Source organism: Branchiostoma floridae, chromosome 11, assembly GCF_000003815.2.
Source record: "Branchiostoma floridae strain S238N-H82 chromosome 11, Bfl_VNyyK, whole genome shotgun sequence".
NCBI lineage: Eukaryota > Metazoa > Chordata > Leptocardii > Amphioxiformes > Branchiostomatidae > Branchiostoma > Branchiostoma floridae.
This window is the reverse complement of record NC_049989.1, coordinates 22,049,786-22,065,861: the sequence shown is the minus strand read 5'-3', so window position 1 is coordinate 22,065,861 and position 16,076 is coordinate 22,049,786. Positions and strand designations below refer to the sequence as shown.

Below are 16,076 nucleotides of genomic sequence, written 5' to 3'. Positions count from 1 at the left end.
TACAGACGATTGTGATACTGTTATAACATAGTGATCTTTGTAGCTACTCCTGTTATCAAGTCCTTTTTAGTGTAGGCCCATTGAAGAGTAAGACAACAGAGAAGATGGGAGAATGTACTTGACTGTGGCTCCTGATCTGCACTTGATGAGATTCCACTTTGCCCAAACATTCAGCCTAACTCCACAAATATGTGTATCTTAACTTAACTTTGCGGTGGAGCGGAAAAGGAGGATTTTGCAGGGCGTAAAGTTTGTAGTTGAAGGAATTTTGTAGCACTGTATAAACAATAAACAGTAGACTAGTGTATATCATTTTATACGCAATTGGAAATGGATGCTCATGCTATCAATAATTTCTGCTGGTGACATCACTGCAAGAATTACAAAAGTTAATAATAAAACAAAAATGTTAACTATTGAGAACATTTCAACGTTGGTGTTGTTTTTAAGTCTGAGAATTCCAAACTCTCAAGAGGTTACCACAAAAACTGCGAAAAGAAAAACTACCACAAACATTTCACGATAAACAGTACATTCCTGTCGGGTAACCGACCCGCGGATGCTTCTGAACGAAATGGAATGCGTCTAAAACCGGTTTTAGCATCCGGATGAGGTAATGTACTTGTGGTCACGACAAGCGGATAGACACACTGTACTGTAGGTAAAGGATCCCTCAAGAGGTTACCATTAAAACTGTGAAAAAAAACTACCACAGACATTTCAGGGTATAAACAATACATCCCTGTCAGGTAAGCGACCTACGGTGCTTCTGAACGAAATGGAATGCGTCTAAAACCGGTTTTAGCGTCCGGATGAGGTAATATTCTTGTGGACACGACCCACTGTGCTGTAGGTAAAGAATCCCTCAAGAGGTTACCATTAAAACTGTGAAAAAAAAACCTACCACAGACATTTCAGGACATAAACAATACATCCCTGTCGGGTAAGCGACCTACGGGTGCTTCTGAACGAAATGGAATGTGTCTGAAACCGGTGTTAGCACGTTGAAGAGCTAATATTCCAATGGTCACGACAGGAAGAGACAGACAAATTGTGCCTTACGTAACGGTTCCCAACCCATACGTGTGCAGCAGGCCGTGAAATGAACTTGCTGGGTACACCTCGTTCTGGTCGATCGTGTCACAACCCCGGCTTTAAATGTGTCCCTGGTGGAGGTTGATACTGTAGAGTATCACCTGAACATGGAATAAACTATTGCTGTGAACAGACAGCTCCGGCATGGTAGGGCACAAAATACCGGGTGCATGTGGCACTTCTTTGTTCCTGAACTTGGAACTGTGCTCCATATTGTTGACTATGGGTGCAGATGGACATTTGGGTGGTGTACGTAAAGGCCTCAAATGTTGCAGAACTGCCCACAAAAAAACCCCATCCCTATGGACAGACTACTCTAGAAGGGGGTCGCCCGAGTTGATGGAGCAAGAGTCTATCTACGTGGAATGAGCAATATAATAGCAACCCAACTGAAGATGGGAGTTTTTACAACTATTGGGCTTTAGACATTTTTGGACATGCTAGAAGGATGATACCTCAGTGGCTTCCAGAGTCACTCCTCTCATGTCAAGAGGAAGAAGATGCAGAAATGTGCTGATGTACAGTACCTATGATTGACATAAGTAAGAAAGTATGATTGGGATCACGATGCAGCACTGTAAATATAACTGACATCATGAGCAGAAATTTGCTGATGAACAGTAAGTATGATTGACATCATGAAACAGAACTGTGCTGATCTACAGTAATTATGACTGACATCATGAGCATAAATGAGCAGTTATACAGTAAGTATGATTGACATCATCGGCAGAAATGTTCTGATGTACAGTAAGTATGATTGACAACATGAGCATAATTGTGCAGTTCTACAGTACGTATGATTGACATCATGATACAGAACTGTGCAGTTCTACAGTGACTATGTCTGACATCATGAGCATAAATGATCAGTTCTACTGTATCTATGATTGACATCATCGGCAGAAATGTGCTGATCTACAGTAAGTATGATTGACAACATGAGCATAAATGAGCAGTTCTACAGTAAGTATGATTGACAACATGGTGAGGCAATGTTCTGACATGTTAACCCCCTTCATTTCACAGCCTATTGGCCAGCTGAACCCTCCAGTCTCCTGCCTTCATGCATACAGAACTACTGTGAGCCAGACTGTGTGTGTGTGGGGGGGGGGGGGTCAGGACTGTTTGTGGTTGATAAGGCCACAACAATGTAATATATCGGCTCTCAGACTTTGAAATATAATGTTCAACTGGAAAATCTGCACAACAAACAAATCTAACTGAATTTGGACTAAATATGCCTGAGACCCAAAAATAGTTTTGGTGTGGCATTTCTGATAATATTTCATCATAATCTTTTCCAAATTTTAGGCCATATAAACTCAAGTTATTTGTCAATGAAGGTTACACACCCAGGTATTAAGATGTGCCAAATATAATTACTCATTGACAAGCAACTGGATATGATTTTGGAAACGGTCAGACGTTTCAGGTAGAATACACTACCTTTCATCAGGACAAATTTAATTCATTGCTTGCTGGAATAAAAAAGATGGACTTGAACTATGACATTGACATGAACACAGAGTCTGAGACTTTAAGAGGGACGCCTCCACCTTGGTACATACAGTTCCAGGGAGCGGATATATTCCACAACTTAGAGAATAGGAAGCTCGCAATAAACAGCACAAAGTGGAGAAAGTTGAAGAAAGACTGATTGCAGCTGCAGGGTGTCCAGACCACTGCAGCAGCAAAACACAGTGGACTACTAATTATATATCATACGTCAGAGTCAAGTTTTCTTCTCACAATTTTCTTTTCATCTCAACCTCTCGTTGGATTCTTACCAAAAATGTTACCAGTACGATTAATTCGTCTGTGACGCTTTCTCTATAATAATTCAAACGGTTTCAATTTGTGCAAGTCTCATTATCAAGAAATTGCATCATAGATTCATAAGCAACAATCTGCTAAAGTCACGACTAAACTGATGTTCATGATACACTATTTCATTGACTTTCATTACATTTTGTAATAACTCACCAAATTCGATGAATCTATGTGACATTAATACAGCACTATCTTGTAAATTTTTCATTACTTTGCACGATAATTCCAAATTCCTTGTCAGGAAATTTAATAAATACTAATTCATGACTTTTCAAGTGATTGGTAAAAAGTTACAAACTAGACAAACTTGTGATATTGTGAAAAATATCAGAATTATCAGATGAGAAACGTGAGACACACAGGAAACGAGTCTGAAATGAATCCATTCTTTCTCCGTAATTGTTCATATTTCTGTCTGAACTGTTGGCAGCAGAATACGATCAGTAGTTAACGTGAAAAATGCTTCAATTAAAGACGCGACACAATACCTCCTCACGAACGATTCCTCACCTGTTTAGCTCAACTGTAAGAAGCTGAACTGAAACGTCTAAGATGCAGGGATTGATTTTCTAGGTCCTGATGATTGATCTTAGATTAGGATGAATTATTCTCTTTAGTTTATATGTTCATGAACCCTTCTTTCTGATGCCCAACCCTGTATCTGGTACACATTCAGTGGCAATATACTTAAGGCCATACCAATTTAATTTCTTGGTTCACGGATTCGCTCTCTCCTATTTTTTGGAAAAAAAAAAATAAAAATAAAAATTACCACTCAGCAAATTTTCACCATTAATGAAACCATTCACCAACTTTCTGTAGCAAATTGGCCTTTATATTATAAGCTCCTTAAAATGTGGGTATTATTATTGCAGTTATATTTTTCTTTCATGAAGAATGGGACAAACATAAAAACTGACACTACTTTAAATTTGTAATTTTCAACGAACAGGTGCTGTTACTGTACAGTAATAGTGTTTTTGTACTTTTTTCAAGCTGAAAACTTTTTATTCTTTATGTTTTGGATTAGCCCTTACCTTTACAGTTTACCCCAACCATTTTACAATTTTTATTTTTATTTTTATTTCGCCCTCTCACTCCATATTTTTTATGAAAAAATCCGTGAACCAAGAAATTAAATTGGTATGGCCTAAGCAGGATGAAGGTTCATATACAGTGAAGAGAATCAAAACAGACAAAGGCCATTTACTGAGTAAAAAGTGGTAAAGAAGGACAAGATGGAGAATTGAAAATTGCAATTCTTTCTTGTAAAAAAACCTTAGGGCTTTTTTATAAGTGTAATATTGGCATTTTATCTTACAATGGTATTCCTATCAACTCATTCCACATTCAATTGAAATTGCAGGAGGCAAGTAGATGACTTACTTGATTTGGGTGATATCAGGTTTATATTGGTTCATTTGACATTTGGATATGTAACAAATACAGGGGGAAGGGCTGGAATTCATGAGTTGAAATCAATCAGAGCTTTTGCAGCAATCTAGAAGCTGTATGTAGGTCAGTTCTATTGTCATTGAAACCAGGGCAATCCACACGGCCTAATGTGCCGCGGTCATAAAGGCACACATAACCATAAAAACCGCAATGGGCAGTGAAGCCGTGCTACAATGTGACTATGCTGCAGTACTGTATCATTTATCAAGTCAATAAAGGTAATCTAAGCCATAAGACTCTCAGTACTTGACATCTGTGTCACCACCACTGGGAAATCATCACTAGGGACAGAACCGCACTAAGCCAAAAGGCTGGATACTGTATCAAAGAAAACAGTTCAGTCAACTGAGCCTAGAATGTGCTGCAGTGATTTTGTCAGTTCGTTATACAATACAGGAATGAAATATAGATATATAATTTAAAGAATCTCTGCTGCAGTGATGATAGCACACATAAACATAAAACCGTGAAGAGCAGTCAAGCCATGCCACAATGTAACTGTGCTGTGATACTGTATCACTTATCAAGTCATGCCAATCGTTCTTCTGGTACTTGACATTTCTGTCACCACCACTGGGAAATCAGCACTAGGGACAGAAACACACTAAGCCCAAAGGCTGGATACTGTATCAAAGAAAACAGGTCGGTCAACTGAGCCTACAATGTGCTGCAGTGAGTTTTTAAGATTTAAAAATTGTAATGTGACACTGTATCATTTATGAAGTCATGCCGATTGTTATTTCAGTACTTGACATCTGTATAACCACCACTAGGAAATCAGCACCTGAGACAGAAACACACAACAGCCCAAAGGCTGGATAGAGAAACATAGAAAACAGGTCTGTTAACTGAGCCTACAAAGTGCTGAAGTGATAGTAGCACACATAAACATAAAACTGTGATGGGAAGTAAAACCTTGCTATCTACAATGTAACCATGTACTGCATGCTTTCTCATATCAAGATAGTGGTGTCATCACAACTGAGAAGTCACCACAATGGTAAGAAACTTCCCATAGCCCAAAGGCTGGATACAAAAACAAAAAAATCAGGTCAGTTAACTGAGCCTACAATGTGCTGCAGTAATAATAGCACACATAAACATAAAACTGTGATGGGAGGTAAAAACTTGCAATCTATAGCTACAATGTAACTGTGTACTACATTTTTTTTTTCTCACGCCAACCTAGCTGTTTTATCAGAACTGATAAATTAGCACTTAGGACAGGAACACACATTAGCCTGAAGAAAGAGTAACAAAAAAAAGGTTAACCAACTGAGCCTACACTATGCTGCAGTAATAATAGCACACATAAACATAAAACTGTGATGGGAGGTAAAAACTTGCTATCTACAATGTAACTGTGTACTATATTTTTTTTCTAACGCCAACCTAGCTGTGTTATCACCACTGAGAAATCAGCACTAGGGACAGGAACACTAATGGCTGGATGGAGAATAGAGTTATAACAAAGAAACCAGGCCACCCAACCAAGCCTGATGCGTTGTTAGTGTGATGGCACACATAACCGTTAAAACTGTAATGGCCAGTAGTAAACCTCGGCTATCTACTGTATAACTCTGCTGTGGTACTGCATCTTATTCAAAGGGAAACTATTGTAAATGCATTATAAATAAATAAGTTCGCGGGGAAAAATGACTTTTTGCGGTGGTTTTAATTTCACAGTAGCACCATGCACTGTAGTCTATTACTACCATGGGAAAATGGAAAAACATTAAACCACCGCGAAAGTTTCTGCATTTTCAGTAACTAACAAGTAATCTTAACTTTCAAAAGCTCTCAGTTTCTGACGTCTTTGTTACGGCATCCGAGAAATCAGCACAAGGAACAGAAACACATAATGGCCTAAATTAAATGATAAAGGACCGATTTTCAACCAGGCAAACAAACTGAGCCTGCTTTGAGTTGCAGTGATAAAAGCAAAGGTCATAAAACTGTTATGGGTAGTAAAATCACCAATGTGTATGCTTGATAAACCTTCTCAAAACAACCTACACATGAATCCCTGCTGTAAAAGATACTGACAGTTGACATCTGTGTTACCATGACTATGAAATAAGAACCAGGGACAGAGACATGATGTTGCCTAAGGGTTTGATAGAAGCCAGATTTGAAAGCAAAGAAACCGGGTCAACGAACTGAGTCTACAGTTTTCTATGGTGATGACAGCACACATAACCATAAAGACGGGAATGGGCAGTGAATCCTCCAGTGTTTGGTGATACCCATCTGAAGATAACCTAATCCTGAAAACCTGTCATTACATATCCTGCAAGTCTGACACTAGTATTCCAACAGTTTAGTACACAGCATTTGGGACAGAGATACTTGTTAAAACTGGCTGCAAAAATAGATCTAACACCTGGGGCTGTAATGTTCTGGAGATGAGGGCACACATAACCATAAGCCTGTATGTACAGTCAAATCACACTATCCTCTGTGGAACCATAAGTGTATATATAATATATACTGTGATGGTGACACCAGTTTGAAACCCCAGACATAAAACACCACTTGTTATTTATATATGTTTCCATCGTCATTCTACATTAGATATGTTTATGGTAAGCCTTCATAAACTCCTAGTCTTATTAATTATAAATCTACCAATCAGGTTTTAATTACTGTGTATTGACAAATACATAATAAAGCGTGCAATTCAGCCAACAGGCTGAAATATGTTTTATGAATTTTTTGTACAAAAAAAACGTTCATTCACTCAAGACTGTAAGTGCTACTGAAAAAATCAGCACCAGGGACAGGAACACATCACAGCAGGGTTAGAGGCTATCTTTACCACTAAGAAACCAATCGGTCCAACATCCGGTCCAACAACTTTTTTCAGGTCCGCTTTTTCTGGACCGGTCTGATGAGAAAAAACGGTTTTGTCAGCCCTAGTAAGTGCTACTGAAAAATCAGCACCAGGGACAGAAACACATAACAGCAGGGTAAGAGGCTATCTTCTCCACTAAGAAACCAGGTCATGCATCACGGGCTGAACTCCTGCGGTCTGGTAATGATGTGCACATAACCGTAAACTGGAATGGACAGTAAAAACACACTGTCCATGTGCTGTGATAGCGGTCTCAATACTGATTACAGCTCCGGCTACAACAAGTCAATTGGTGGGCTCCAGGATTTGTAAGTGATCTCTCACTAGAAAAGCTCACTGAAAAGCAATTCCTTCACTGGCCGTCACAAAGAAGACAGATAATATAGGTACAGTATTTACAGGTTCATTGACCTAGGGAAATTCGTCAAAGAGCAAAGAAATTTTGTGTGACCTTCAAGCTTCCCCATGAAGGCCTCAGCGTCTGACAACTGTGTTCCAGCTGCTGCAAAATCAGCACCAGGGACAGAAACACTATAACGAGGATATCATAAGTTTTCTCCTTTTCATGAATTGTTATAAAAAACATCAGAGAGCAAAGAAAATTTTGTGTGGCCTTCAAGCTTCCCCATGAAGGCCTTGGTGTCTGACAACTGTGTTACAATTGCTGCAAAATCAGCACAAAGGACAGAAACACATTAATGAGGCTATCATAAGACTTGTCCTTTTCATGAATTGTTATTAAAAAACATCAGAGAGCTAAGAAAATTTGGCATGGCCTTCAAGCTTCCCTATGAGGGCCTCGGTGTCTGACAACTATATTACGGCTGCTGCAAAATCAGCACAAAGGACAGAAACACATTAATGAGGCTAACATAAGTCTTCACCTTTTCATGAATTGTTATTAAAAAACATCAGAGAGCTAAGAAAATTTGGCATGGCCTTCAATTTCCCCCACAAAAGCCCCTGCATCTCACAACTGTGTTCCAGCAGCTGCAAAATCAGCACCAAGGACAAAAACACATTAATGAGGCTATCATAAGTCTTGTCCTTTTCATGAATCGTTATTAAAAAACATCAGAGAGCTAAGAAAATTTGGCATGGCCTTCAAGCTTCCCTATGAGGGCCTCGGTGTCTGACACCTATATTACGGCTGCTGCAAAATCAGCACAAAGGACAGAAACACATTAATGAGGAAATCATCAGTCAGCGGCCGTTTGCTCTGGAGAAACCAGGTCAAGGCCTGTGCTGAATGGAGAGCCCTTCACCACATTCAGCCATCAAAACCGGCCATTCAGATCTAATGGAGATGCGGAAATGAGATACTAAAGAGGAGGACCGGCGTGATTGTTTTTTGACACCAATCTTCCGGGAAAATCTAGGCCAAACACGTTTGATTCATTGGTTCACGTGGTAAAAAAAAATTACTGTACAAATTGTCCAAAATACAATTTAATCTCCACCACTAGATAAAAATGGAGATTTACTTTGGAACGTTTAGAGTGACATCCATCACTCTTCTTCAGCGTCACAAATAAACTGGCAGAAACAACAATACAAGTACAACTTGAAAAAAATTAAATTGTTTTTACCCAGTTGTAGACATTGAATATAATACTATATTCTATTATAATATATATTACTTCTAAGTCTAGTATTATTACTACTATGCTACAATATCCAGTATTTGAATATTGTTTACTTGTCTAACCTTGATAAACGTTAAAGCAAAACTTGGTGTCAACAACTACTGATGGGACTGAGAAAAATGGATGGTCACTGGGGCTACTTGTTCCAGACAAGAGCAGTTATACTGTAAAATACTACTGAAATTGGACAGTACTGTTTTGATGAGTTCCATGAGTTGAGCTGGTGGTTAACTAGCTAGGTTTGGCTGACATACTGGATGGAAACAAAAATAAAAAAAAACTGAGTCCGAGAGGAAGTCTGTAGGAGGGCCGGTTTGACATCTATATAGCAGGTAAATCATTTATCATCTGCTCCAGAGCAGGTGTATAGGCAGCAGAATTTTGTGCCTGAAGCAATTTTGTGTAATTTTCTCTACTGAGCCCTTCATCACATGAGATTAATTCCTCATTTCACAAAAGTAGGTCACTGATAAAATGTCAACCGTCTTCCCAGTGAATGGGGCATAGAATTAATTTCTACATTCAGGGCAATATGCTATAGAAGGCAATATTTATGACTATCAGTTCACTCTCTATCTGTGATGACATATTCAGCAGGCATCCAGGGATGAAGTCAAGATGGAAACAGTGAGATTGGTGGGGAAATTGAGTCTGACTAAATCCACTCCCCGAATTTATGAAACTGTTTGTTTGAACCTGTGTGTACCAAGGTAGTCTAGTATTTCGTCCAAACCTGGCCAGTTAACCACCTGTCATTGCCACTACCTCAACTCATCGGACATTTTTAAACACTACCATCCAACTTAAGTTGTATTTTACATTGCAGCCACTCTTGTCTAGCGTAACTAGCTGTAGTCTCTCAACTCAGTTTTCATGCTAATCTGTCAGTTTGACATCATTTGTTTTGATCTACAAACCTACGAATCAAATAGAGTGGCCTTGCTAAGTTTTGCACAGTTGCAACTGAAATATGAAACCTTGATTCCTCATCATGTTGCCTGGCTACTCTCCAGTTCTCACCCGTACCCGACCCCCGGGGGTATATGAGATTTAATCATGGTGGCAGTAACAGTGTAATCCCCCCATCCATCAGGCCTGTGTTACACCAGTGATGCTGACAGTAATCCAGCACATATTGCTAACAACAGGTGTCATACCAGGACTGGACGGGTGCTGACGTGGGGCAGAAATTTATAACATTCCATTTGCTGATGTGGCAGTACACTAGGACCCACATGCTTATTTTTTGCTGTATGGTTACTTATCAGTTATGTATCATAGTGTGATTGTTCTGTAGTTTCCCTACTACCACCACCAAACAAGATCTCCAAATCAAACATTCCAGTCCAACTTCCAAACGACCACCTTGCCCTTTTTACCCTGTTGGTTTAGCGAACTTGACAGTCACTGATGACACCTTGACCTTGGCCTTTCCAAAATGGACGCCTCATCCAGATCATTAGTTTTACGGCCTAAGGTAAGTGAATGTTGGAAAAGGTAAGTGAATACTGGAGAGGGCTAAATCCTTTCCTTCTAAAAAATTGGTGACATTCTAAGATGATGTGACGGCCACAAATGATCTAATACAGAAGAGCATGTCTTGTTTTCGAGCAATACTTCCGAACCACCACCCTCTCATTTTTAAATTTTTGTTTAAGCACATTTGACAGTCACAGATGACACCATGACCTTGAATTTTCCAAAATGGCCGCCTCATGCACATCATTAGTTTTACGGCCTAAGGTAAGTGAATGTTGGAAAGGGCTATAGCATATATGTCCTCCCCTATTCCAAAATTGGTGACATTCTAGGATGATGTGTCGGCCACGAATGATCTAATAACAGAAGAGCATGTCTTGTTTTCGAGCGATACTTACAAACCGCCCCCCTCTCATTTCCCCCTTTTGTTTGAGCACATTTGACAGTCACAGCTGGGGTGCCCGGGGGCGTCACTGGCAGTTTCCGCAGCTAACAGCTTATATCAGCCGACATAAACGCCAGGCCAGCTGTCCGCAGCATGCAGATTTCCTCTAACTGCCGCCATTATAGCCTCTCGCACGCTCGTAGAACCGGCTTACGACGTTGCCGCGCGTTTTTCATCTCCAGTCCATAAATCGTAATGTCCTGCGCAGGGCTCCAGTCAAGTTTGTCTCGTGTTTGAAGTGTAATAAGGGGGGATTTATGGTCAAATAAACCACATCTCTGGGAAAACTACATTTTTATCCGGAGAGAGATGCGGTTTCGGATGTAGGGAATGGGTAATATCCAGGACATCCAAACGGACGGCAATCAATCTACCGGGGGAGATGACGATATGGGAACTCTGCAGAGGCTGCAGTTTATGGGGAATGAAGCTGTAAACTTTGGTCGTTGCCTTCTAAATCTTACAAACATCGCTCTGTCCCAGGCCAGGGGAGTAAATGACTCGTACAGGCGACAGACTAGGGTTGTCTCCTGGACCCGTCCCGTGACAGAAACTTGCTGGTTGGGACGGACAAAAATTTCTAACCTTCCCTCACGGAGCCTGAGTTTTGTGGCAGGCAATTGATGAAAGACACAGTTCCGTAAGCTTAAAATCACAGAATAACATGTACCGACAAAAATGAGCAACATGTGCTCAGAATAAATGAAGAAGACTTGAAGCTGGAAGTAGCCCTAGGACAGGCCCTGTACCACTCAGTGTTGGTAAATGGAAGCCTGGACCAAACACTAGGCGGCAAAGTAGCCTAACATGATTGGTCTGATGTTAGGAAGCTTTACAAATAGTAATGGTGGTAACGTAAAATGATAAAGTTCATGGACATAATCTTCGATCATTTATAATCACATTAGGATAAACAAATAAGCAACTAGATGATTTTTACATGAAGAAATAGTTAGTACATGTTTTTCATACCAAATGAACAAATAAACAAAACAACAACTTCAAACAATCTCACCTGTACACACTGTGAGCACATGTTCTCCATAACAAACAAACAAACAAACAAACAAACAAACAGCCCACCTGCACACACTGTGAGTACATGTTCTCCATAACAAACAAACAAACAAACAAACAAACAAACAGCCCACCTGCACACACTGTGAGTACATGTTCTCCATAACAAACAAACAAACAAACAAACAAACAAACAGCCCACCTGCACACACTGTGAGTACATGTTCTCCATAACAAACAAACAAACAAACAAACAGCCTCACCTGCACACACTGTGAGTACATGTTCTCTATGGCCTGGTTCCACTTGGTGAGAGAGTTCCTGTAGCTGGTCAGGTCAAACCCGGTTATGGTCACCTTCCTGGTGATCATGGAGTGAACTGCAGCGCGCCCGTCCCGCAACATCAGGATGAACTTGGCATTGGGGAACAGCGAGGAGAGGTACACAGTCGATTTGTGGGTGAACGGGTCCTTATTGCACAAGTACGGCGCCGCCTCCCCGTGTTTCGCGATCACTTCCAGAACAAAAGACGAGATCGCGTCGTCTAAGACTTCGTCTGTGACGCCGGCCTCCTCGAGTCTTGACTTCTCCTTGGTTGATCTTCTCCACTGGACCTGCATGGCGAGTATTCTGGGAATCACGCGAGTTTCCTCGCCACAGCGAATCGAGGGGTGAGCATCGAGCATCACCCGCGCTAACGTGGTCCCGCTTCTGGGGACCCCGCCGATGAATATCAGCGGCATGTTCCGGTCGTACTGGTAGGCACGGTTTTCCGCGTCGTAGACGTACTGACTGCCCTCCTTCGGAATCATCTTCCCCTTGTCGCACGGCGCGCTGCTGCAGGGAACACAACAGTGTCAGCGAAAAGTGAAAGGGAAGGAAAGGTGAAAGTGATTATAACTAGTTCACCTCAACTGAACTCAGGGGACAGGTATGGCTAATGTCACATTTCCAAACTGGTTCCCGTGGAAAAGAAAAATAGAACTGTATACACGTAAAATATACCCAAATAATGCCCAAGATTATTTGGTTCTAGTTCTTCTGGAGGGAACTTACAAACCTGCTAAAGAAGTCCTGGAGAGATTCATTTATAAGGAAATGTCTACTGCTAAGTAAGTGAAGGTGCAGGGTCGTCAGGGTCATAAGGAACTGTCCACACAAGATGTCTTGATATAAATGAAATATTTACCCACCTGCTGAAGAAGTACAGGTACATCAGTAATAAATTAAGAAAGCTTGGAAGGTGCAGAGTCTAAGGAAATGTCTACTCCTTAAGGAGTTTTACTCACCTGCTGAAGAAGTACAGGTACATCAGTAAGAAGGCCTGAAACGTGCAGAGTCTTAAGGAGTTTTACTCACCTGCTGAAGAAGTACAGGTACATCAGTAAGAAGGCCTGAAACGTGCAGAGTCCGGCCAGCATGGACCTGCGGCTGCCTCCTCGCATCATGATCGGGCCCGGGGCGGAGAAGTTCGGCAGCGTGGCGGCGTATCCGGGCGTGGCGTAACCGGGCGCGGCGTGGTAACCCGGCGAGAAAGGTGACGAGGCTCTCCTTGTGCTATCTGCGGCGGTTGTGGGGCTGTGCATGGGGGATCATAGTATCCTGATCCCCGGCTTCTCAACAGCGTCACTCAGACTAGCGCGGGCGCGAATACTCCGCTGCGTTGCCGTGGAAACCGTTGGCGTGGTAACAGCTACCCACTTACTCCATCCCCGTGCCGGAGCCTAAGTGCTCAACAGCCTCTGCCTGCAGGGGTTGGCTTTCTGCTTATCCGCTGGAAGCTCTGAAGGCTTTCTGCAGCATTTACAGCACTGGTGGTGTGCTTAACTCCTCTCCGCACCTGTGTGAGGTGCCAATCCTGGGTTAGAGGGGCTTCAATAGGTAAACTTCCCTCTCTAAAGGCAGCACACCTGTGTAAAGTGGCAATGCCGGGTTAGAAAGCCTTCTCTGGGCAAACTTCCCGCTCTGAGTGCAGCTTTCCTAGGGGGCACTTCTGCAGCGTTCACAGATTGGGCTGTTTGATGTCTTTCTCTTCTGTACACTTAGTGTCTGAGATGACAACCTTAGATTATAAGACTTTCTTGGCAGACTTCCTTCCGTGGTGTGTTAAGGTGAGAGTCTTGAGCAGTTGGACAGCAGCATGTTACAGTTGAGGCATGGTAACCTACAGAAACACAACAAAGGTCAGAGGTTAGGTCAAGGGTCATATGTCCACAGGTAAATAGCATCATGTCAAGCATCGACTACATCTAAAGGATAACAAAATAATCTTAAATCTTGGTTAAAGAGGTGTACGTAGCCTGTGGGAAAATCCTAACCCTTTCCGAGAGGAAGAATTGACTGAAACTGACTATAAACTGCAAGTTGTTCAACAAACAAACCATTGGATTCAAACAAATCATTTATTTATAATTCATCTTGTCTCAAGATTTGTTGGTGGCCCATACAACTTTTGAAAGTTGATTTTCAAGGGGGCCATCTACCCCCATTGATAGTTTCATCAGGTTTACTGGACAACAAAGTTCTCAGTACAAAACTAGAGACAGAAAGAAGCATGTCTGTCACTTTCCTTGACTGTAGCCTGACTAAAATTCCGGTCCTAGCTGCCAGCCTTGCGGTTACCAGGACCAAGGGGAAAGGTCATTAACCCCAGCGAGCGAGAGAATGAAACACATGCTGTACTGACTGGTTCTACTTCACACTGCTGCTGGATGTATTTCATTTTCAACTGTTTTAATAAAAGAAGTCAAACCCCGCAATAGTAAATGTAGGTGTTAGAATCGTACTTGATATTCTGTATATACATACAATCAGTTAAACTTTGTATGTTAGAATTTAGATTATTTACCCTTTTTCAATCACTCCATGAATTTGATTTTGTTCACTTGCAATTAGTCCCATGGGCATGAATTTGCAACAAAACATTTCATTATCCCCTGGTCTATAGCAACATTAACTCAGCCATCTAGTCCAGATGCACACATTCTACACTCAAGCTTTACTGAGGCGGAGTGTCCACATCTGGTCAGCAACACTCCATTGCTGAGGAAAGTTTCAAGGTCAACCACCTGTTCTGAAGGACACTGCTGTGTCAGAGGTTAAGAAAAGCTGTGAAGGGAAAGAGGACTTGTCACCAAGCGCTGCCCCCAAACAGGAAAATCTATACTGCAGGGCAGCTGCATTAGAAACGGGAAACAGATAAACCATGAAATATTCAGATTCAATGAGTTTGTGGCTTTTCTCAGCTGCAGGGGTCAAGCCGGGTCACCAGGGTCGCAGAGGAGGGGTAATGAGGTATGGGTCATACCACTCAACTGTCAGGGTGGTCAGCTTTTTTTTCTTTTTTGTCCTTCCCTCTTATTGATGGTCCCTATATGCTGATTTATTCATACCTATAGATATCCATATATGTCTGTTTAGTTGTACTGTAAGTAGTTGTTATACATGTAGACCTTACGAAAGTCGCTGTACTTTTGTCGTGTCAATAAAGATTATTATTTATTCAATGATGTGTACAAAAAAATGTAGGACCTTTCACACTTGTGAGGAAAGGCCTACATGTAGGTGTTGCAGTTACAGGAGAAAGCTTGATTAAGATTAGACATCCAGGTCCATATGTTTTAAGATAGTTGTAGTAACTTAAAGTATCCAGTATTTGATTATGTTGCTTCTGGGTTCCCTGACACAGGGGTAGGCAACAGTTGGCAAGTCTTCACACCGCGCTTATATGCAAAATAATTGGAAGATAAGGTTACACATTCAAGCAACTGGATATGATTTCGAAACCTGGCAGATGTATAGGTACCAAACACTACCTATTGTCAGTGACACTGAGGAAAATTGTTTTCATACACTAACTATGACTTGATATGTGAAGGAGGTGAAGAAAAATTCTAAAAGTCAAGTAAGAACCAAAAGTAAGAAACAGTCATGAAAAGGATGATATAGATGAGTCAATTAACAGGAGCTAAGTAAGTGCTGTATTGCAGGGTCCATGGGAGCGCTGTCCCAAGTGCCATGATACACGGGAGATAGGACAGTTATACATTGTACAATCCCCATCACACATCCAGTGAGAAACTCTACAGTACTGAACAGAAGATAGATGTGAAGACAACATGCTTAGTAATACATACTCCAGGGGGGTTTGCACCTCTCCTGTATTTGTCATTCACAACTGAGGTGTAGTAAGATGCTTTTAAGTAGCTATAGCTAGTGCATTGGGGCCTGCAGTTTTAGCCAAGCACACAGG

At 41.3% G+C, this 16,076-nt stretch overlaps 1 protein-coding gene across 5 annotated transcripts in view; it reads right to left on the bottom strand.

Annotated features, from left to right (window-relative positions):
* LOC118426073 (protein-tyrosine sulfotransferase 1-like) overlaps nucleotides 1-16,076 on the bottom strand; it is an 88,173-nt gene that overhangs the window by 19,845 nt on the left and 52,252 nt on the right. The window contains exons 2-3 of one of the 5 annotated variants that reach the window (XM_035835329.1): nucleotides 13,184-13,988; nucleotides 12,088-12,658 (exon numbers count right to left, since the gene is read on the bottom strand). In XM_035835329.1, coding sequence (XP_035691222.1) covers nucleotides 12,088-12,658; nucleotides 13,184-13,410 — 798 coding nt within the window. In that variant the 5' untranslated portion in view covers nucleotides 13,411-13,988. Of the gene's footprint in view, nucleotides 1-12,087; nucleotides 12,662-13,017; nucleotides 13,045-13,113; nucleotides 13,160-13,183; nucleotides 13,989-16,076 lie in introns of those variants that run through there. The other 4 variants (XM_035835328.1, XM_035835331.1, XM_035835332.1 and 1 more) reach the window with 4 other exon arrangements.